Source organism: Candidozyma haemuli (genome assembly GCF_002926055.2).
Source record: "Candidozyma haemuli strain B11899 chromosome Unknown J_2014730914, whole genome shotgun sequence".
NCBI classification, from domain to species: Eukaryota; Fungi; Ascomycota; class Pichiomycetes; order Serinales; family Metschnikowiaceae; genus Candidozyma; species Candidozyma haemuli.
The window spans coordinates 123,248-139,258 of NW_020289908.1; the positions used below are offsets into that span (position 1 = coordinate 123,248).

The window sequence follows — 16,011 nt, forward strand, 5'->3', positions numbered from 1 at the left end:
TTCTACTACAATCTATATTTATACGAATTAAGTAAGAAGGGTTCGGTATCACTGATTCTGTCGAAATCACTTCGGTCAAAGTTTATTTATTTTTGTCTCTTTGTAGGGAACCTTGTCTCGATGAGCATCTCAACTTTTCGCAACCTCACAGTACCATTTATCAACTACATGCTACTATCTAAACGATCTTTGGCCTCGGTCAATTATCTCGTTTCGTCTATCCCCAAACCGGCATCGGTTCCTGTGCATCAGAAGAAACCCAAACCCAAAGATCTCCCGCCTGCTGATGCTTCTAGCTTGGTGTATACGCCTAACGACCTTAACAACTACTTTCGCTACAAAGAGTATGGCAAGCCAAGCAATGCCCAGCTCACCAAAGCAGATCTGTTCTTTGCTAAACATACACCTAAGCATGAATGGACTTGTGCCAAATATGAGGATATTCCTGATATCAAGATCAACCGGTTGCAAAATGAGCACCAAGAGAAACTCGCTCGCATAGAGCCTTACCAAAGAACAGAGTACCACGATAATTTGGAGAAACAGAGGTCTACTTACGGATACTCGGCCGAAGTGCTTCGACCTTTGCCTGAGATCTTGCTTTTGGGCCATACGAATGCTGGAAAGTCGACCATGGTGAATACATTATTCAAAAGCGAGAGGAACAAGAAAGAGGGTCATTTGGCTTTTGTGAGTCGACGTGCTGGTTTCACTAAATGCTTGAATAGTTTTAATGTTGGTGGAAAGCTTCGTATTATTGATAGTCCTGGCTACGGTGAGTATGGTGAAGTGAAGCAAGGTGAGGTTGTACTTGACTATATTCGTAATAGGTCCCTCCTACGAAGAGTGTTCCTCCTTGTGGATAGTAAAATTGGATTTCAAGAAGAAGACTCCATGCTTATAGATACCCTCGTGGAGCTAGGAACTCCGTTTGAGATCATATTCACAAAAGTCGATGAAATCGTACTGAGGGAGTTCCCCAAATTCAAGATTAAATCTGCAAAGAACGACATTGATGGTCGCCTTGGGGGCTTTGAAATGACTAGGGAAGGCAACTCTAAAGTTCTTTCGTACTACAACGATTTGGTGAATGGAACTGGCCTCAGAGACCTTGCATCAATGCCTCGCTTGTTGTTTAACAATTCACAAACCAACAAGCTCCTCACTAAAAAGATGGGCTACAGGGAAATAAGGTATGCTATTCTTGAAAGTTGCAGTCTTATTGAAGCTCCACAGGCTGTTGTTAACGAGGATGTCGTTACTTCGCAAGCTAACAAGGAAAGAAGGAAGAGAACCAGGCGTGGGATCCGTGTATAGTATAGACAAACATAATTTCGGAGTATGCTATCGTTCCGTAGCTTCACGTTGAGTATGATATTAAAGTACAGATTTATTTAAGCGAGATGCAAAGTAGGGGTAAAAAATGACCAGCGAGTGTTCCTATCAGGTTTAGTAACGGCCACGGCCACGGTCACCGCCACCAAAACCGCCACGGCCACCTCCACGACCACCGAAACCACCTCTGGCACCTCCACGGCCGCCGCCGAATCCACCTCTAGAACCTCCACGGGCTCCAAAGCTGCCTCCTCTGCCTCCACGGCCACCGAAGCCACCACGAGCTCCACCGCGGCCACCGAAACCGCCACGACCGCCACGAGCAGCACCGGCACCGCCAGCACCACCAGCCTTTCTCTTAGGCTTAGGACCGACCTCCTTAGGCTTAGGCAAGAATCTCTCCAAGGGGAGTAGCTTATCTGGGGAAATGAAGAACTTGTCACCGTCCTTGAAAGACTTGGCCTGGACACCCTCAGATGGCTTGATGGTGAAAAAAACCTCGTTCAATGGACCCAAGATCTCGTCGACTTTACCGATCTGGGTCTTGTTCTCCAAATATATAGGGGCATTGAAGTATGGGATCTTGGTGTTGATGGAACGACAGACAATGTCACCTTCACAAGTGTGCAAGAAAGAGCCCATTTCCAACACGGACTCTGGTGGACCTTGCGGCTGGGAGAAGCCTCCACGGCCACCACGCTGGTTTCTAAAGCCGCCTCTACCTCTGTTCATCTTTAATATGGGTTATGCAGAGTAGGAAATTTCTGAAAATTTACTGCGATGAGTAGCTTTGGTGTGGTGCACGGGTCCGAGGCAGCCCCAGTAGAGCCTGTAATCCTGGAGCTCTTCAAGAGATGGTTATAATGAAAAGTTGAAATTTTGGATGTTTTGGACTGAATGAAGGAGATGTAAAATCTGGGATAGAGCTGGTTTGATTTGCCTGTTTGCAGCCTGATTAGCCATAGTTGTAGAAGACATAAGTACAGGTAGCGATGGACAGTGACTGTTCATAACCACAAAAACTGAATTTCTTTTAAACAGGTACATCATCATTAGAGTCAGTCATGACATGCCATTGAAATTCTCTTCTCCAATCATTTCAAGTCATATTATGGTGGAGACATGCCAGTATGTAAATGGCTGCTAAATACCAGACAGAAGTACATTAACCACCACAGTCTACCCTTCCTTCGTAGTACAGTTAGAAAGAAAAACATAATCCGTTGCCATGATGAATTTCAATAGTTTTCAACCTTCTTATATTTCTTTTCCAAAACTTTTCTTCCTTTTCTTGTTCCTTCCTTTCTATACCCACCACACACATATATGGTAGATCCACGTACCAGTACCAACCAGGGGAACTACCGAAACTTAAAAATACCCATTACAACCTTAAATTCGACACTTCCTAAAACCACTCCAAATCTTTATCACCCTTCTCTTCCCCTCTTTCCCATTACACTTCCCTTCCTCTACTAGTAGCAATACCAGCTGGAACCGTTAGAGAGGTACCGGTGTGCGAGGCCATAACCGTGCTCCTATCTCGGTTCCAGATCCACAACTTCGTCTTCAACGTTGTAATCCCACCATGAGCACTTCTCGTATGTACAACAGCTATTTTGGTCAACCTGGCATTATACTAACCCTCAGAACCGTCGTTTAAGGTGGGTCTCACCCAAGAGGAGAAGAAACTCTACTCCCAGTTGTTCAAGTCGTTGGACCCAGAAGGTAAGGGTATTGTGACTGGTGAAAAGGCCAGAACGACGTTTGAAAAAACTGGTTTGCCTCCAAACATTTTGGGCGAAATCTGGCAGCTTGCTGATCACAACAATGTTGGTTTCTTGACCCAGTTTGGCTTTTGCTATGCTATGAGATTAATTGGTTATACCCAAGCTGGTCAATTCCCATCGGCCGGGCTTGCCGACCAGCCTGGTCCATTGCCCAAGTTTGCTAGTCCTAACCCAGCCTCTCCAAGTCCTTCCCAATTGGCCCCTCAGCTGACCAGCAGCTCCTTGCTTCACACCCAGCCCAGCTCTCTTATTCCTCAGAACACTGCCACCCAGCAATTACAGCCTCTGGACCCAATCGGCCCAGTGTCTCATGCTGACTATGAGAGATTCAAGCAGATGTTCGTTAAAACCACCGGTTCCGAGCTGGTTCCTTTGAATGGTAATGCTGCTAAGGATATTTTGATGAAGGCCAAGTTGCCAACGGCTACTTTGGGCCAGATCTGGGGTCTCGTGGATGTGAACAATAAGGGCTCTTTGGACTTGCCTGCTTTTGTTGTGGCTATGCATTTGATTCACGGCTTGCTTAGTGGCAACATTAAGAACTTGCCTCCCTTCTTGCCTGAAGTTGTATGGCAATCGGTTGATTCCGCTAGACTGGCCGAATCCCAGGGTTCCCGTCAAGTCTCTCAGGCATCTGTGAGCTCGCAGCTGTCTACTATCAGACATCCACCTTCTTCTGAGTCTTCCGAATGGACCGTGACTTCTCAACAGAAACAAATGTTTGACTCTATGTTTGACAATTTGGATAAGCAGAAGTCAGGTCAATTGACTCCGGACCAGGTTGCTAACTTTCTTATGACTTCTAGATTGGGACAGCAGGATCTCGCTACTATTTGGGACTTGTCCGACATTCAGAACACTGGTATCTTTACCAAGCTCGAGTTCTCCATTGCTTTGTTCCTCGTTAACCGCAAGCGCTCTGGCCTTCCATTGCCTAATGTGGTCCCCGATGCTTTGATCAAGTCTTTGTCTGGGCAACAGGCTAGCTCCCAACAGCCTCAGCCACCCCAGCAAAAGCAGGCTCAAGCTAAACCAGAGCAGTCTGCTGCTAACCCATACTCGTATGACCAGGGTAATGCGCCAGTAACTCCTGCTAAGAACAAGTCCTCAATGGATGAGTTGGCTGACATTTTTGGTTCTTCATCGCCTGCACCACCAGCAAAGCCAGCCTTGGAGCAGCGTACAAGCTCAAGCGACTTGACTGCTTCTGAATTACCAAAGGTGCGCAAACAATTGACATCTTCTTTCAAGCCTACATCTACATTTGGCCAGTCTCTTCTTTCCCAGCAGCAGCCAAAGCAACAACAGGCACCCGAACCTCCAAGCTTAATTGGAGATGATGTTCCACTGTCTCCAGCAAGCCCGGCGCCTACTCCTAAGGAGACACCAGCTCCTCCGCAGGCCCCTGCTCAGGCTCAGACGACTGGTCAATATCCATCCCAGTCCCAACACCAGGACTCTCAAAAGTCAGTTGATTACGAGGCTTTGAGGTCAGTTCCTCCACCTCCACCAAAGAGAGGTGCAGAACCTGCCGGTCAGGAATCGAATTTCTTCTCAACCGAGCGTGTTGCAAGTCCTGCCTCTCAACAGCCTACCCCTCAGCAGCCTATTCCTCAACAGCATTCTAATCAACCCGCAGGCCCTGCTAACCCTGATCTTTTGGCGGACTCAGAGGTGTCTGGTCAATTATCCCAGGCCAACACTGATATTGCCAACATTTCAAACCAGGTCAGATCATTGACGAACCAAACTTCTAACTTGCATGAGAAGAAAACTAGAGCAGACCAAGAATTAACCCGTATTTTGGCAATCAAACTGGAGATTGACAATAAATTGAAGACCTTGAGGGCTTCTTATGCGAATGAAGTTAAGCAAGTCGAGCAAGTTGAAGCCACTTTACAAAACGCTAGAGAAGAGACAGAGGCATTGAGATCTGAGGCATCAATTTCTGAGGCTAAACTCAACAACGTATCGGGCGAATTGCACGAGAAGCAAGTTGCTGTTGAGGAATTGCAAAAGACTAACAGTTCTTTAAGAGAGAAGCTAGGAAGCTTGAATGCAGAGATTGTTGAGGTTGAAAAGACATTGGAAGCTAAGACAACTGAGAACAAGAAGCTCTCTAATGATGTGAATGTCAAAAAGTCTCAAGTACAAGTGTCTTTGGTCAAAGTCGATGAAATAAAGCAGAAGATTTCAGAGTTTGAGGCTAGCACGCGCCGTTTACAAGAAGAACAAGCTAACCTCGAAAAGCAGGATAGCGATTTGCAGCAAGAAGCCAAGAGTCTCCAGACTAAGCATGATGATATCAGAGAGCATGGTGTATCGCAATCTTCTGGTTCCAATTTCGGCATCGGTGCCGCTGTCACTGCTGCTGCTGGAGCTGCCATTGGCGCAGGTGTTGCTGGCGCTCATGCTTTGGGTGGCAATTCTGAGGAAAAGCAGGACGAACCAAAAGAATTCAACAGTCCTCTTCCAAGTCAAGACTCTAACGTTCATCAATTCTCACCTGCTCAAGTCATTCCAGGTTCATTAGATCATCTCAATGACTCCTCTGCTGATACCACTGCCGAGGCTACCCACGAAGCCGCCAACGAAGCCACACAGCAAACAGAGGTGATGCCAGGTAATGAGGAGCCCTCTGTCGGTGCCCTCGTTGATGAAGTCAAGGAAACTCCTGCCCAAGATATGACAGGCGTCGATGACTTCAATGCAGCAGAGCACGAAGACGTTGGTCAAAAGCAAATCGATTCCGCAGAAGTAAAGTTCCCTGATATGGATGACATCAAAGACAAGTTCCCAGAAGTGCCATACGATAGTGGAAGCACAAACCGCACGGCACCCTCTTCTGTTGCAACCGACTACTACAAGAGAACCGATGACAGTGAAAGAAGTGAAACACCTGTCACTTCACCTAATAGTTCTGACTACCAGTTCCAGTCTTCTTCTGCTGGTGTGGTGGGTAGCATGGTTGGTATGCCAAATGTTCTTGTTGGTGTTCAACGCACAGATTCGTTGACCTCAAGCATCCAGAACAATCCGTCAATGTCTGTTCGTGACGATAACATTGAGGATGTCAGTGAGCGTGAAACTTTGAGTGGAGAAGTCCCAGTCTCTCCAGCCGCTTCTCAAGTTCCAAGATCTCAGAAAGAACCTGAAGGACAAGAGTCGAGCGAAGGTGAGCGCATCTCTTCTGGCGTGGAACTGTTCGAGATTGTGAACGCAGATGAGGCTAGAGGCTTGGAACCACGTCAAAGTCCTGAAGGTCCAACACATCCTTTGGCCCAGAGCCATATTCAGTCAACTGAAAGTCAAGATGATGTGAGACCTGGCCATGCTGATGACGACGAATTCCCTCCAATCCGTGAGCTTGAAATTGATGAGAGCTCTTCGGATGATGAGCCCGATGACAGATTCGACGATGCTGTAGACCACTTGAACTCTGGTGCTCAGGCTGGAGGCAGGGACGAATTTGACGAGTTCGAGGACGACCTTAAGCCTGCAGCTCAAGAGAATGGTCAAGGCCTTGATGGTTTTGACGATGAGTTTGATGACTTGCAAGCAGCACATGCCGATCAAGGGGAAGACTTTGACGGAGGTGAAGGTGACTTCTCTATCGACAATCATTTCACTGGTGCTGATGATATCGCTGCTGCTCCAGGTCAGCCATCTTTCGCTCAAGCCGGTGGAGCTTCAAAGCCTGAAACCAACGACGAATGGGAGCAATTGTTTGCTGGATTTGGTAATGCTGGCCCTAGCCAGGCGGCTCCAGTTCCTGAAAGTACAACGCAAACAGACCCATCCAAGGACCTTGCCATCCAGGAACTTGTCGGTATGGGCTTCGAGGAAGGTGTCGTTACTGATGCTTTGCAAAAAGAAAATTGGAATGTGGAAGCTGCCACCAACTACTTGTTGGACCATGCCTAAACATTGAGAAATAAAAGTGTTTTTTAAATATGTGTAATAATAAAGATATATTGGTTAAACAAAGAATCTGATCTAAGAATTAAAAGCAAGCAACAATTTTGGTTTTTTTATTTTGGCACTAGAACTTATCAAGGCTCTCCTCAACATCACCGAGACTAGGCTCTGGTTTGTTCAAGTCAGCCAAGTCAGCCACTGGCCTTTCAGCCTGAGGAGTAACTCTCACAGCATGTCTAGACACTGGAGAATCCCAATCAATAACTGGAGAGTGAACTGTGCTTCTGTTGTCCCAGACAACCACAGTGTTTGGCTCCCAGCGGCCTCTCAATTGCAAGTCATGAGCCAGCTCAATGTGATGATACAAGAAGTCCAACAAATGGTCAGATTCCTCTTGCTTTAACTCAACAATTCTTCTGGTGAAGGGCTTGTTGACAAAAATAAGCTTCTCCTTGGTGACAGGGTGAACTCTAATCAATGGGTGCACATGCTCCACAGGATCTCTTCTTTGAACACCTCCGTGTCCAGCGGAGTTTTGGGCTTGGTTAAGAGAAGAGTGTAAAGCGTGCAATCCCTCCAATCTTTGCTGGAACTCAGGCGACAATCTTTTGTAAGCTTCCACAGTGTTGGCAAAGATAGTATCACCACCGGCATCTGGGCCTTCTAAGACAGCGAAGAAAGTAGTACCAGATGGCTGAAGTTCATAAGAGACATCCGAATGCCAGTCGACATTATTGTTCTTGTGTTGGAAGGTTCTCTCGAATTCATTAGGGTCGGCTCTTCTGTAAGTAATGTGTAATTCAGGGAAACCTTTGGGTGCTCCAGAGGTAGGATGGATGTGCAACCTACCGTAATGTCTGGCAAAGTCAGTAATGAACTTTGGACCCTTGGATGCCCAGTCCTGGTCTCTGAAGACTACAACACCTCTCTTGGCAACGTAAAGGGCCAAGTCATCCTTAGCAGCATCGCTAAGCTCAGACAACTGAATACCGTGAACCTCAGTACCCAACTTAGGGGTGATGTTCTTGGTCTTGAAGGCCTTATCCTCAGGGAAAAGGTTACGCAACTCAGGATCAGCTCTCAAGCCAGGGTCCTCATGCTTGAAAAATTTAAGTGGGGGATATTTTTCAGTTGGGTTCCAAGTTGGCAAGAAATCTGGGTACTTAGAGTTAGCAGCATTCTGTCTGTTAACGATCAAGGTACCATCCTCCTCGATCTCGTCAGTGTCTTGGTGGAAGTGGATATCGAAATCTGCGTTTTTAATTCTTTCAAAGTCAACCATGGTCTTAGAATGTGGGGTGGCTACAATAATCTACGGTAAATTGCTGTGTTCTTATGTGGTTGCAAAACGAGCCACATTACTCCAGGAACAACAGAATAGACAGCTCTTCACGTGTAAGACGCCATACTTTGGCGCAAATCGAACGATATTTCGGCCCAGGGGAAACGGAGTGAATCTAGATTTTAAAGATAACATGATTTTTGGCTTTATCACCGAGCCGATTACGAATTTTCTTGTTTACAATAGTCATAGATTAATAGTTTTCATGTATTCATTACCTTTTTAATTTTCTTACCTGTAAATCGCCTATTTTAAGTTTGAGAAAGCCTCAACCACATCCCCGAGTTCCAATTCCTCCTTGTTCAAATCCTTCAAATCCTCAACTGGTCTCTCAGCCTGTGGAGTAATTCTGAAGGCGTGTCTGGAAATTGGCTCGTCCCAGTCGATAACAGCGGAGTGAGACACTCTTCTGTTGTCCCAGACAACAACGGTGTTTGGCTCCCAGCTGGCTCTCAACTGCAAGTCGTGGGCCAACTCAATGTGGTTGTACAAGAAGTTCAACAAGTAGTCAGACTCTTCCTGCTTCAACTCAACGATTCTTCTAGAGAATGGTCTGTTCAAGAAAATAACCTTCTCCTTGGTAACAGGATGGGTTCTGATCAATGGGTGGATGTGAGAAACTGGCTTTCTTCTCTCGACACCACCAGCTCTTCTAGAGCTCAGAGCCTGGTCGCCAGAGGTGTGCAAAACGTGCAACCCAGCCAATCTCTTTTGGAACTCTGGTGACAATCTCTTGTAGGCCTCGACAGAATCAGCAAAGATGGTGTCTCCACCGGAATCCGGACCCTCCAAAACGGAGAAGAAGGTAACGCCTGGAGGCTGGAGCTCGTAAGAGACATCCGAGTGCCAAGTGATAGCGTTGACTCTCTCGGAGAAAGCTCTGTCGAACTCAGTTGGGTTTGCTCTTCTGTAGGTGATGTGCAACTCTGGGTGGTCCTTTGGAGCACCAGAGGTTGGGTGGATGTGCAATCTACCGAAGTGCTTACCGAAGTTGGTAGCGAAAGCAGGACCGTGCTCAGCAAAGTCCTGTTCTCTGAAGATCACAACACCTCTCTGGGCAACAAGCAAAGCCAACTCGTCCTTTCCCTTGTTGTCCAACAGCGACAACTGGACGCCAGTGATCTGAGTACCCAACTTTGGGGTAACTCTCTTGACCTTCTGCTCACCATCCTTTGGAAGAAGGTTTGGGAAGCTAGGGTCAGCTCTAAGACCAGGGTCCTCGTGCTTGAAAAATTTCAAAGGAGGAAACTTCTGGTTTGGGTCCCACTGAGGCAAGAAGTCTGGGTAGTGAGACTTAGCTCTGCCTTCCTTGGAGACAGTCAAGACACCATCAGCGGTGATCTCATCAGTGTCCTTGTTGAAGTGAGTATCGAAATCGCCAAAAGTCTTCAGTTGAGCAACCATATTTAGAGATGTAAAAGATAAGGAACAAAAAAATTTTCCAAGGCTACTGGGCCTACCTTTATACCCATTGGCCTTGTTGCTTGTGACACACAAGGCAGTCTTACCAAGGTCGCCACAGTTTGGCCAGTTTTGCAACAAAAACGTAGCGAATGCACGTCCTGCGTGGGACCATAACTGCCCCAGAAGCCACACTTAAGCTGCCTGGGCTGTTTGTTCCCCGATGGAAAGATGCCTATTTGGGAAGGACCATATGGATAGACTTAAACGTCAAGGTTCACTTGGTGGGTTCCAATTTTCGCTACTTCAAGCGTCCCATTTAAACCACCACTTACCTCTTTTCCCACCGTTATCTGTGAACGCACCATGGACGCCTGGACGGCAGGCAAAGCGAGATCACGTGAGGAGGCCAAATCTGAGGCTCGTTTTTTGCAACCATTCTTCTCACCTTTTTCCCATCCTTCCTTGCTCCTTGACCGCAGGTCGGCTGCTTATCTGAGCCGGCTTGGCCCATGCCTAGATCAGAAACATGCCGCTAGGATGTCCGTAATCGGACTTTCAACCTTTTGCGGTTTGCTTTTGTCTTCCGGGGGATACTTTCAACACATTTGTCAGATCTGGCATAGCATCCCAGAATGAGCCATACAATAGACTGCTTAGTCAGGTATTGTAAGACCTTCCTATTGATAATCAAGGCTTGGAAACCTGGTCTGGTCACGGCAAACGCATCCCCAGAATTCCCGGTCGAAGAAAAGTTACGCTATCTTTTTCGGTAGCACAAAACTGAGCCTCGTTAGTGTCTTAATAAGCTGTGTCAGGCCCCGCGCAGATACTCTTACCGTACCTGCCGAGTAAACACCAAGACATAGGGGGAAGGAATTTTCACGGAAAGGTTGGGAAGATGTTTTGTGGTAGTTGAAACGTAGCGGTACCTTTGTTAGGTAAGTACCGTACTTTAGCAAATTAAAAGTGTTTCTGTGGCTTTTGGCCACGGCGCAAAGGGTCCTTCTAGCAACAACACCATCATAGAGGAATATCCAAAAGCAGAATACCTCCCACAAAATGCACGAATACCTCCCACAAAACAAAATTTTTCCCATGCAAATGTGTCTCATACAAAATTCATGGCTTATAGCCAATCCCCTACGGTTCCCGGCAATTAATTCGCTCGATATTAATTTCCGAGTTGTGGTGGCATACCCTCGTAGCTGCTATTAGCTCTCTCATGTAGTGATGTGGGGGTGAGTCAGCTGGAGCAACCCACTTACGTATCACACGAGAAGTAGAAGCAACAAGATGCCGCTAAGGGTTTAGTCCTCCCTTCAGTTAACGTTTGCGGCTTCTATGCGCCTGGTAGCCATGGAAGACCTCTTCCTAGTGGCGTCACTGTATTCTCTACACTATTGGAAAACCGTATAACCTTTTCATTACCCATAATATACATTACCTGGACCAGGCCTCCTGGTCCTGCTAGCACCTGCTAGCCCCGTTAACTCTTGATCTGACAAAGAGACTTTCCAGAGTCGAAAGATGCAATAAAAAATTTAGCTTCCTGAGCCTTCTTTGGCTGGCTCTTCTTCTTCGTTTCGGGCTTTGTCACCTTGGCGGTCTTACCCTTAATTGGAGGCAAGGTCAAACACTTGATATCCATGCAGTTAGTGGTTGGCTCCTCGGCAGTCTCCGATTTTGGAGACATCACTGGAGATGGATAAGCATCAGCACCCTTATCCGAAACTGGTAGACTCTTTGGAGTTTCTGGAGATGCTGGAACGGAAACCTCGGAGGACGTGTTTTCCTCGCTCTTCACTTCCTCATTATCACCAGGCCAGTGACAATCCAAAAAGTTTCTAATACAAGCCTGGCACTTGCCGCCGGTCTTGTGTTCGTCACACTTCTTCTTTCTGCGACGACAGGTCATACAACCCGTCTTGGTTCTTCTCTTAGAACTGGTAGGTTTAGGCTCTCTCATCTTGGTAGCCTTAGTCTTCTTCTCGCACCCTAGGTTGAGCACCTGCTGGTATGCTTTGTAGTTTAAAGGTTCGGAGCACATAGTGTGATAGCTTTGAAGAAAAAGTAGTTGGTAGTTATAAACACTAAAATAAACACTCTTCATGAAAACTCTTCCATAGTAGGTTAATGGTGGTATGGCTCACCTCGCCGATAATGGCAGGCGAGAGAGATAAGCGCGCCTGTAACGTCAGGAGAAGGCGAGGGCCCCTGCTTAACTGTGAGACTTCTCGCGCGCACTTGCTGCTTTTCTGCTACTCCGATGGCAACCGTCTCCAAAATGGCAGGCAACCACGACCCATAACCGCGGCGACTCATTGCCATTTTGGGTCATCTTGGAGACTTTGACTCTACAATGGCATACTGTAGAGGGAGTAGGAGGTCTGAAGAGGGTATGAGTAAGTGGAAAATATTATGATTTCGGTTGTTTTTCTTTGAGGATGTTTCTTGAGCTGTTATTTGATCCTCGTTAGGTTTCTTTATTTGCTGTTTTTCACGTCATTGGTGAGCCGCTCGTGCCTTCCAGAAGCTGTGTTTTGCCTTAGGCTTCTATTTTGCAGCCATTTGGAAAATTGCCGCCTGGAGACGTGATTTGGATGGTAAACGGGAAGTTTTTGGTGGTAGAGGGAAAGCTGAGTGACGCTGACAATTTAAAGGCTTCGGGAAAGTTTTTATATGGCTTTTGGATTTTTCTGGTCTTTTGCAACTTTTTGGTAGTCCTGGAGGTTAAGTAAGAACACGGACTTTTTTGGCTGCGAATAGCTTGAGTACTGGTGAAGTATAAGAGTTGGCTAAGTCTATGAAGATGAGGAAGAAAAAAAAAAAAAAATGTGCCTTGGAGATGAACCGAAGAAGTAGTTGCTCTTCATTTATTTTAAGGATATCGATTCTCAAGGGAAGAGAAGATTGAAATTTTTCAAGTGGTCCTTATGAGGCAAGCATAGGCCATAGTAGAGGCCATACCAATGATGGGGTCAACCTTAGATTAAATAAACCAAACGATTAGGAACCAACTCAACAATGATATTTGATCGCTTTCACAAGTTTGGTACTATAAGCTTCAATTTTTGTTCTAGAATATTGTGTTTTCCATCTCTCTTGTACTGTCAAGTCATCACTACTTGATATTACTCTTCGTTAAGTGGCCTGGTTTTACTTTGAGCCCGCTTCCGCTTCCCATGTAAATTGGCCTGTCTACCGGAGCGTCTAACACCTCTTGAATGCTTTAGCTTTGGCGCTTTTTCTCTACCTGTCTTACAGAACACTATATCTTAAGTTCCTCTTAATGACGCAATCCAAAACGTTAAAATATGGCATTATCTGATGAATATCTAGTGTTGCCACTGAAAGTCTCGAAATGCATCGCTTCAATCCCAATCTACAAATACCTTCCCTTTAGTATGCTATTTCTATGTACATGTTCTCCACACCTAAATCTTGTGTCTGTTCTCCTTGGCCACATGCAAGGGAGACCAGATACCTCTGACGGACTCGTTATTAGACATAACCTTCTGGTTGAATTTGAAACGGTCGTTTCCACTCTGCTGAACGCTCTCCCAGAGCTTCTTGCTGATTTCAGACACGCTCTGGTTTCTCACATCAACAGACTGCTTTTTGCCGTTGTTGAAATGAAGAAGTAGCTGGGGATGACCATTCTGCTGTTTTATTTCGAAAAAGACATCTTTGAATTCAGATGCAAATTTGGCCAAGGATGTCTTCTCTTGGGTCAAGAAGTCTCTCATGCCTTGGGAAGAACCACCCCAGTTACAGTACTGGAGGGTAACCTTATAACAAGGTCTCACGAATGCTCCAATACCGTTACGGGCCAAGGAGACTTTGGGTATAGCTTTAACTGGCATTAGGGCTTTCAAAGATCGAGTTCGAAGTGGTGAATTTTTCTCAGTCTAAGGTTTCTTGATGGTGCACGGGTGTACAGGACTTTTCACTTACTAGGCACAAGCTCTTTGTCTGGACAGTACACAGAATATTCAGTAAGATGAAAAAAAAAAAAAAAAATATTCGGTACGGATTTTCATTTGGGCAAAATAAAGAAATAAATTGGACCCTTTCAATAATTTTTCCGGTTCAGTTTTGTGTTTTCCAAACTACATGATTTTCGCAGCCAAAATATTATAACGAAATTAGCTCTATAATGTCTAAAATAAATATGCACCAAAGAAGGCTATTAAGAAGTGAAATTGTTTTTGTTTTTGTTTTTAGCACCAAGTAAGGTTCCTCGAGATACCACTCAATCTTCCTTAATTTCTGGCTCTTCGACGACCTCACCGTGAGGAATCTTGAAGAACTTGTTTCTCCAGAAACCATCTTCACCCAAGATTTCCTTTGCCTCCAAGGTGTAGCCAAAGATGTGTGGAATAATCTTGGTCCATGCAAGCCAGTAGATAGCACCAACGGCGAAGACACCCCAGGTGACAACAGGATGAATCCAGTAAGGCAAGTCCTGGTAGACGGTCTGGCCATCACTTGGAGGAATGTATGGAGCAGCAATCAAGTACAAGGAAGAAAGGAAGAAGAAAGCAGTAACAGGCCATGGGCAAGTGATAGGAGCCTTCCAGTGAGCGTTACCTCTGTAACTGTTCCACTTGAGCCACAACAAACCCAATGCAACGAAAGTGTTGACAACGTTCAATGGGTAGGAAATCAAGTTCAAGACAAAGTTGTAAGCATCACCTGGTGGTGGGGCCACGATGGTGACAATACAGACAACCCAGTGCTGGAGAAGACCAACAAATGGAGTGTTGAAAGGCTTTTGGGTGGCAAAGAATCTGGAGAATGGCAAACTACCCTCACGACCCAACTGCTGGATAATTCTACCTTGGGAGAAGATAACAGACAAGACGTTACCCAAAGTAGAGAGGGCGACGAAGACAGAAGCAGCCTTCTCGGCTTCCTTACCGAAAGCGTATCTGAAGAAAGCGGAAGCGACGATTCTACCCGAGTTACGGATCTCGTCAGCAGGCACAACAGCGTAGTAAGCAACGTTGACCAACATGTAAAGAATGGTGATGGTAAGCAAAGCGGTTGGAGCGGCGATCTTCAAGGTTCTGACTGGGTTCTTGATTTCACCCAAAGCGTAGTTGGCGTTGGAGTAACCGACGTAAGACCAAATAATGTTGTACAAGGCGTTGACAATACCGAAACCAGTTGGTGTGGTACCGCTGAAAGCATCGTCAAAGTTCTTTGGGTCTTGGAACTCGTCGTTCTTGATACCACCGCCCAAGGCGACCCAGCCGGTGATGGAGATGAAAAGAATGATAACCACCTTGAAAACACCAAGAATGTTGGCCAAGAACAAACCGGCCTTGACGTTAAGACCGTTGACCAAGAAAGCGAAAGTAATCACACCAATACCAATAGCTCTGGAGTTCCACTGGGTAACCTCGGTACCAGCAGCGTTAAGCAAAAACTCACCGGTGACAATAGAGTTACCAGCAGCCCAACCGAGGAAGAAAACATATGAAGCGTACATGGCCGTGACGAAAAACTTTGGCTTCCTGTAAATGTATTCCAAGTAGTTCTTCTCACCACCATTTCTTGGAATAGCAGATCCCAACTCCATATAGGTTAGAAGACCAGTAAAAGCAATGATGGAGCCAACCACCCACATAATCAAGGAAGTACCGACGGAGCCCGAAAGCTCCAAAATGGTGGAAGCGGTGGAGAAAACACCGGCACCGATGATTCTATTCGTGACAAGGAAAATGGACGATATTATACCGATTTCTTTCTTGTTTTGGTCAATGTTCACCACAGCGGCATCGTGCTCAGTGTCTTGAAGAGAGCTGATCTCATTAGAGTTCTTGATGAAAGAATTGCCCTCGGAATCCTTTTTGAAGGAATTGCCTTCGACTTCGTTTCTGATTTCTGACTCAGGCATGGTTTTGACAAAAAGTTGTTAGGGGAGTGGGAACCGGGTCAGGAAGAGGATATATAGTCACAAGTGTGGAAGTGAAAAAGAAATGCCTTAGTAGCACCAATTGCAGCCTCAGCGAAGATCGCCTCAACTGCATGCCCGGGAACGCCCTCGGATTGCAGTGAGTTAAGTATTAGGTGATCACGTGACGTACCTTTCGCCGCATCAAACACGCCCGGAAAAACCTCTTTTTTTCTGCGCCCTCGGACCTCGGTTCTCGTCATGCAGGCTCTTCTCTGTCGTTGCAATTTTGCCCTTTCTTTCCCATCCACACCTTGGCGATT

The 16,011-nt window shown here is 46.1% G+C and overlaps 8 protein-coding genes across 8 annotated transcripts; 2 read left to right on the forward strand and 6 right to left on the reverse strand. All coding sequences in view use genetic code 12, as the record gives it.

The window, feature by feature from the left end:
• Window positions 1–168: 168 nt before the first annotated feature.
• CXQ85_005332 (uncharacterized protein) lies at window positions 169–1,317 on the forward strand (the record flags this gene model as incomplete). The annotated part of the gene is made up of 1 exon (XM_025488928.1): window positions 169–1,317. One exon carries the CDS (start codon window positions 169–171, stop codon window positions 1,315–1,317), a length of 1,149 nt encoding a protein of 382 aa, XP_025343244.1.
• Window positions 1,318–1,449: 132 nt separating this feature from the next.
• On the reverse strand, window positions 1,450–2,067 carry GAR1 (H/ACA snoRNP pseudouridylase subunit; the record flags this gene model as incomplete). Its single annotated transcript, XM_025488929.1, has 1 exon — window positions 1,450–2,067. The coding sequence occupies one exon, from the start codon at window positions 2,065–2,067 to the stop codon at window positions 1,450–1,452; it is 618 nt and encodes a 205-aa protein (XP_025343245.1).
• An 856-nt stretch (window positions 2,068–2,923) lies between these two features.
• Window positions 2,924–7,049, forward strand: CTA3 (Cta3p; the record flags this gene model as incomplete). The annotated part of the gene is made up of 2 exons (XM_025488930.1): window positions 2,924–2,957; window positions 2,986–7,049. The coding sequence occupies 2 exons, from the start codon at window positions 2,924–2,926 to the stop codon at window positions 7,047–7,049; spliced, it is 4,098 nt and encodes a 1,365-aa protein (XP_025343246.1).
• Window positions 7,050–7,167: 118 nt separating this feature from the next.
• On the reverse strand, window positions 7,168–8,325 carry CXQ85_005335 (TauD/TfdA dioxygenase family protein; the record flags this gene model as incomplete). The annotated part of the gene is made up of 1 exon (XM_025488931.1): window positions 7,168–8,325. The coding sequence occupies one exon, from the start codon at window positions 8,323–8,325 to the stop codon at window positions 7,168–7,170; it is 1,158 nt and encodes a 385-aa protein (XP_025343247.1).
• Window positions 8,326–8,631: 306 nt separating this feature from the next.
• On the reverse strand, window positions 8,632–9,789 carry CXQ85_005336 (TauD/TfdA dioxygenase family protein; the record flags this gene model as incomplete). Its single annotated transcript, XM_025488932.1, has 1 exon — window positions 8,632–9,789. The coding sequence occupies one exon, from the start codon at window positions 9,787–9,789 to the stop codon at window positions 8,632–8,634; it is 1,158 nt and encodes a 385-aa protein (XP_025343248.1).
• Window positions 9,790–11,275: 1,486 nt separating this feature from the next.
• ZCF3 (Zcf3p) lies at window positions 11,276–11,836 on the reverse strand (the record flags this gene model as incomplete). Its single annotated transcript, XM_025488933.1, has 1 exon — window positions 11,276–11,836. The coding sequence occupies one exon, from the start codon at window positions 11,834–11,836 to the stop codon at window positions 11,276–11,278; it is 561 nt and encodes a 186-aa protein (XP_025343249.1).
• A 1,387-nt stretch (window positions 11,837–13,223) lies between these two features.
• CXQ85_005338 (mitochondrial 54S ribosomal protein mL43) lies at window positions 13,224–13,652 on the reverse strand (the record flags this gene model as incomplete). Its single annotated transcript, XM_025488934.1, has 1 exon — window positions 13,224–13,652. One exon carries the CDS (start codon window positions 13,650–13,652, stop codon window positions 13,224–13,226), a length of 429 nt encoding a protein of 142 aa, XP_025343250.1.
• A 389-nt stretch (window positions 13,653–14,041) lies between these two features.
• MUP1 (Mup1p) lies at window positions 14,042–15,691 on the reverse strand (the record flags this gene model as incomplete). The annotated part of the gene is made up of 1 exon (XM_025488935.1): window positions 14,042–15,691. The coding sequence occupies one exon, from the start codon at window positions 15,689–15,691 to the stop codon at window positions 14,042–14,044; it is 1,650 nt and encodes a 549-aa protein (XP_025343251.1).
• Between the last annotated feature and the right edge of the window lie 320 nt (window positions 15,692–16,011).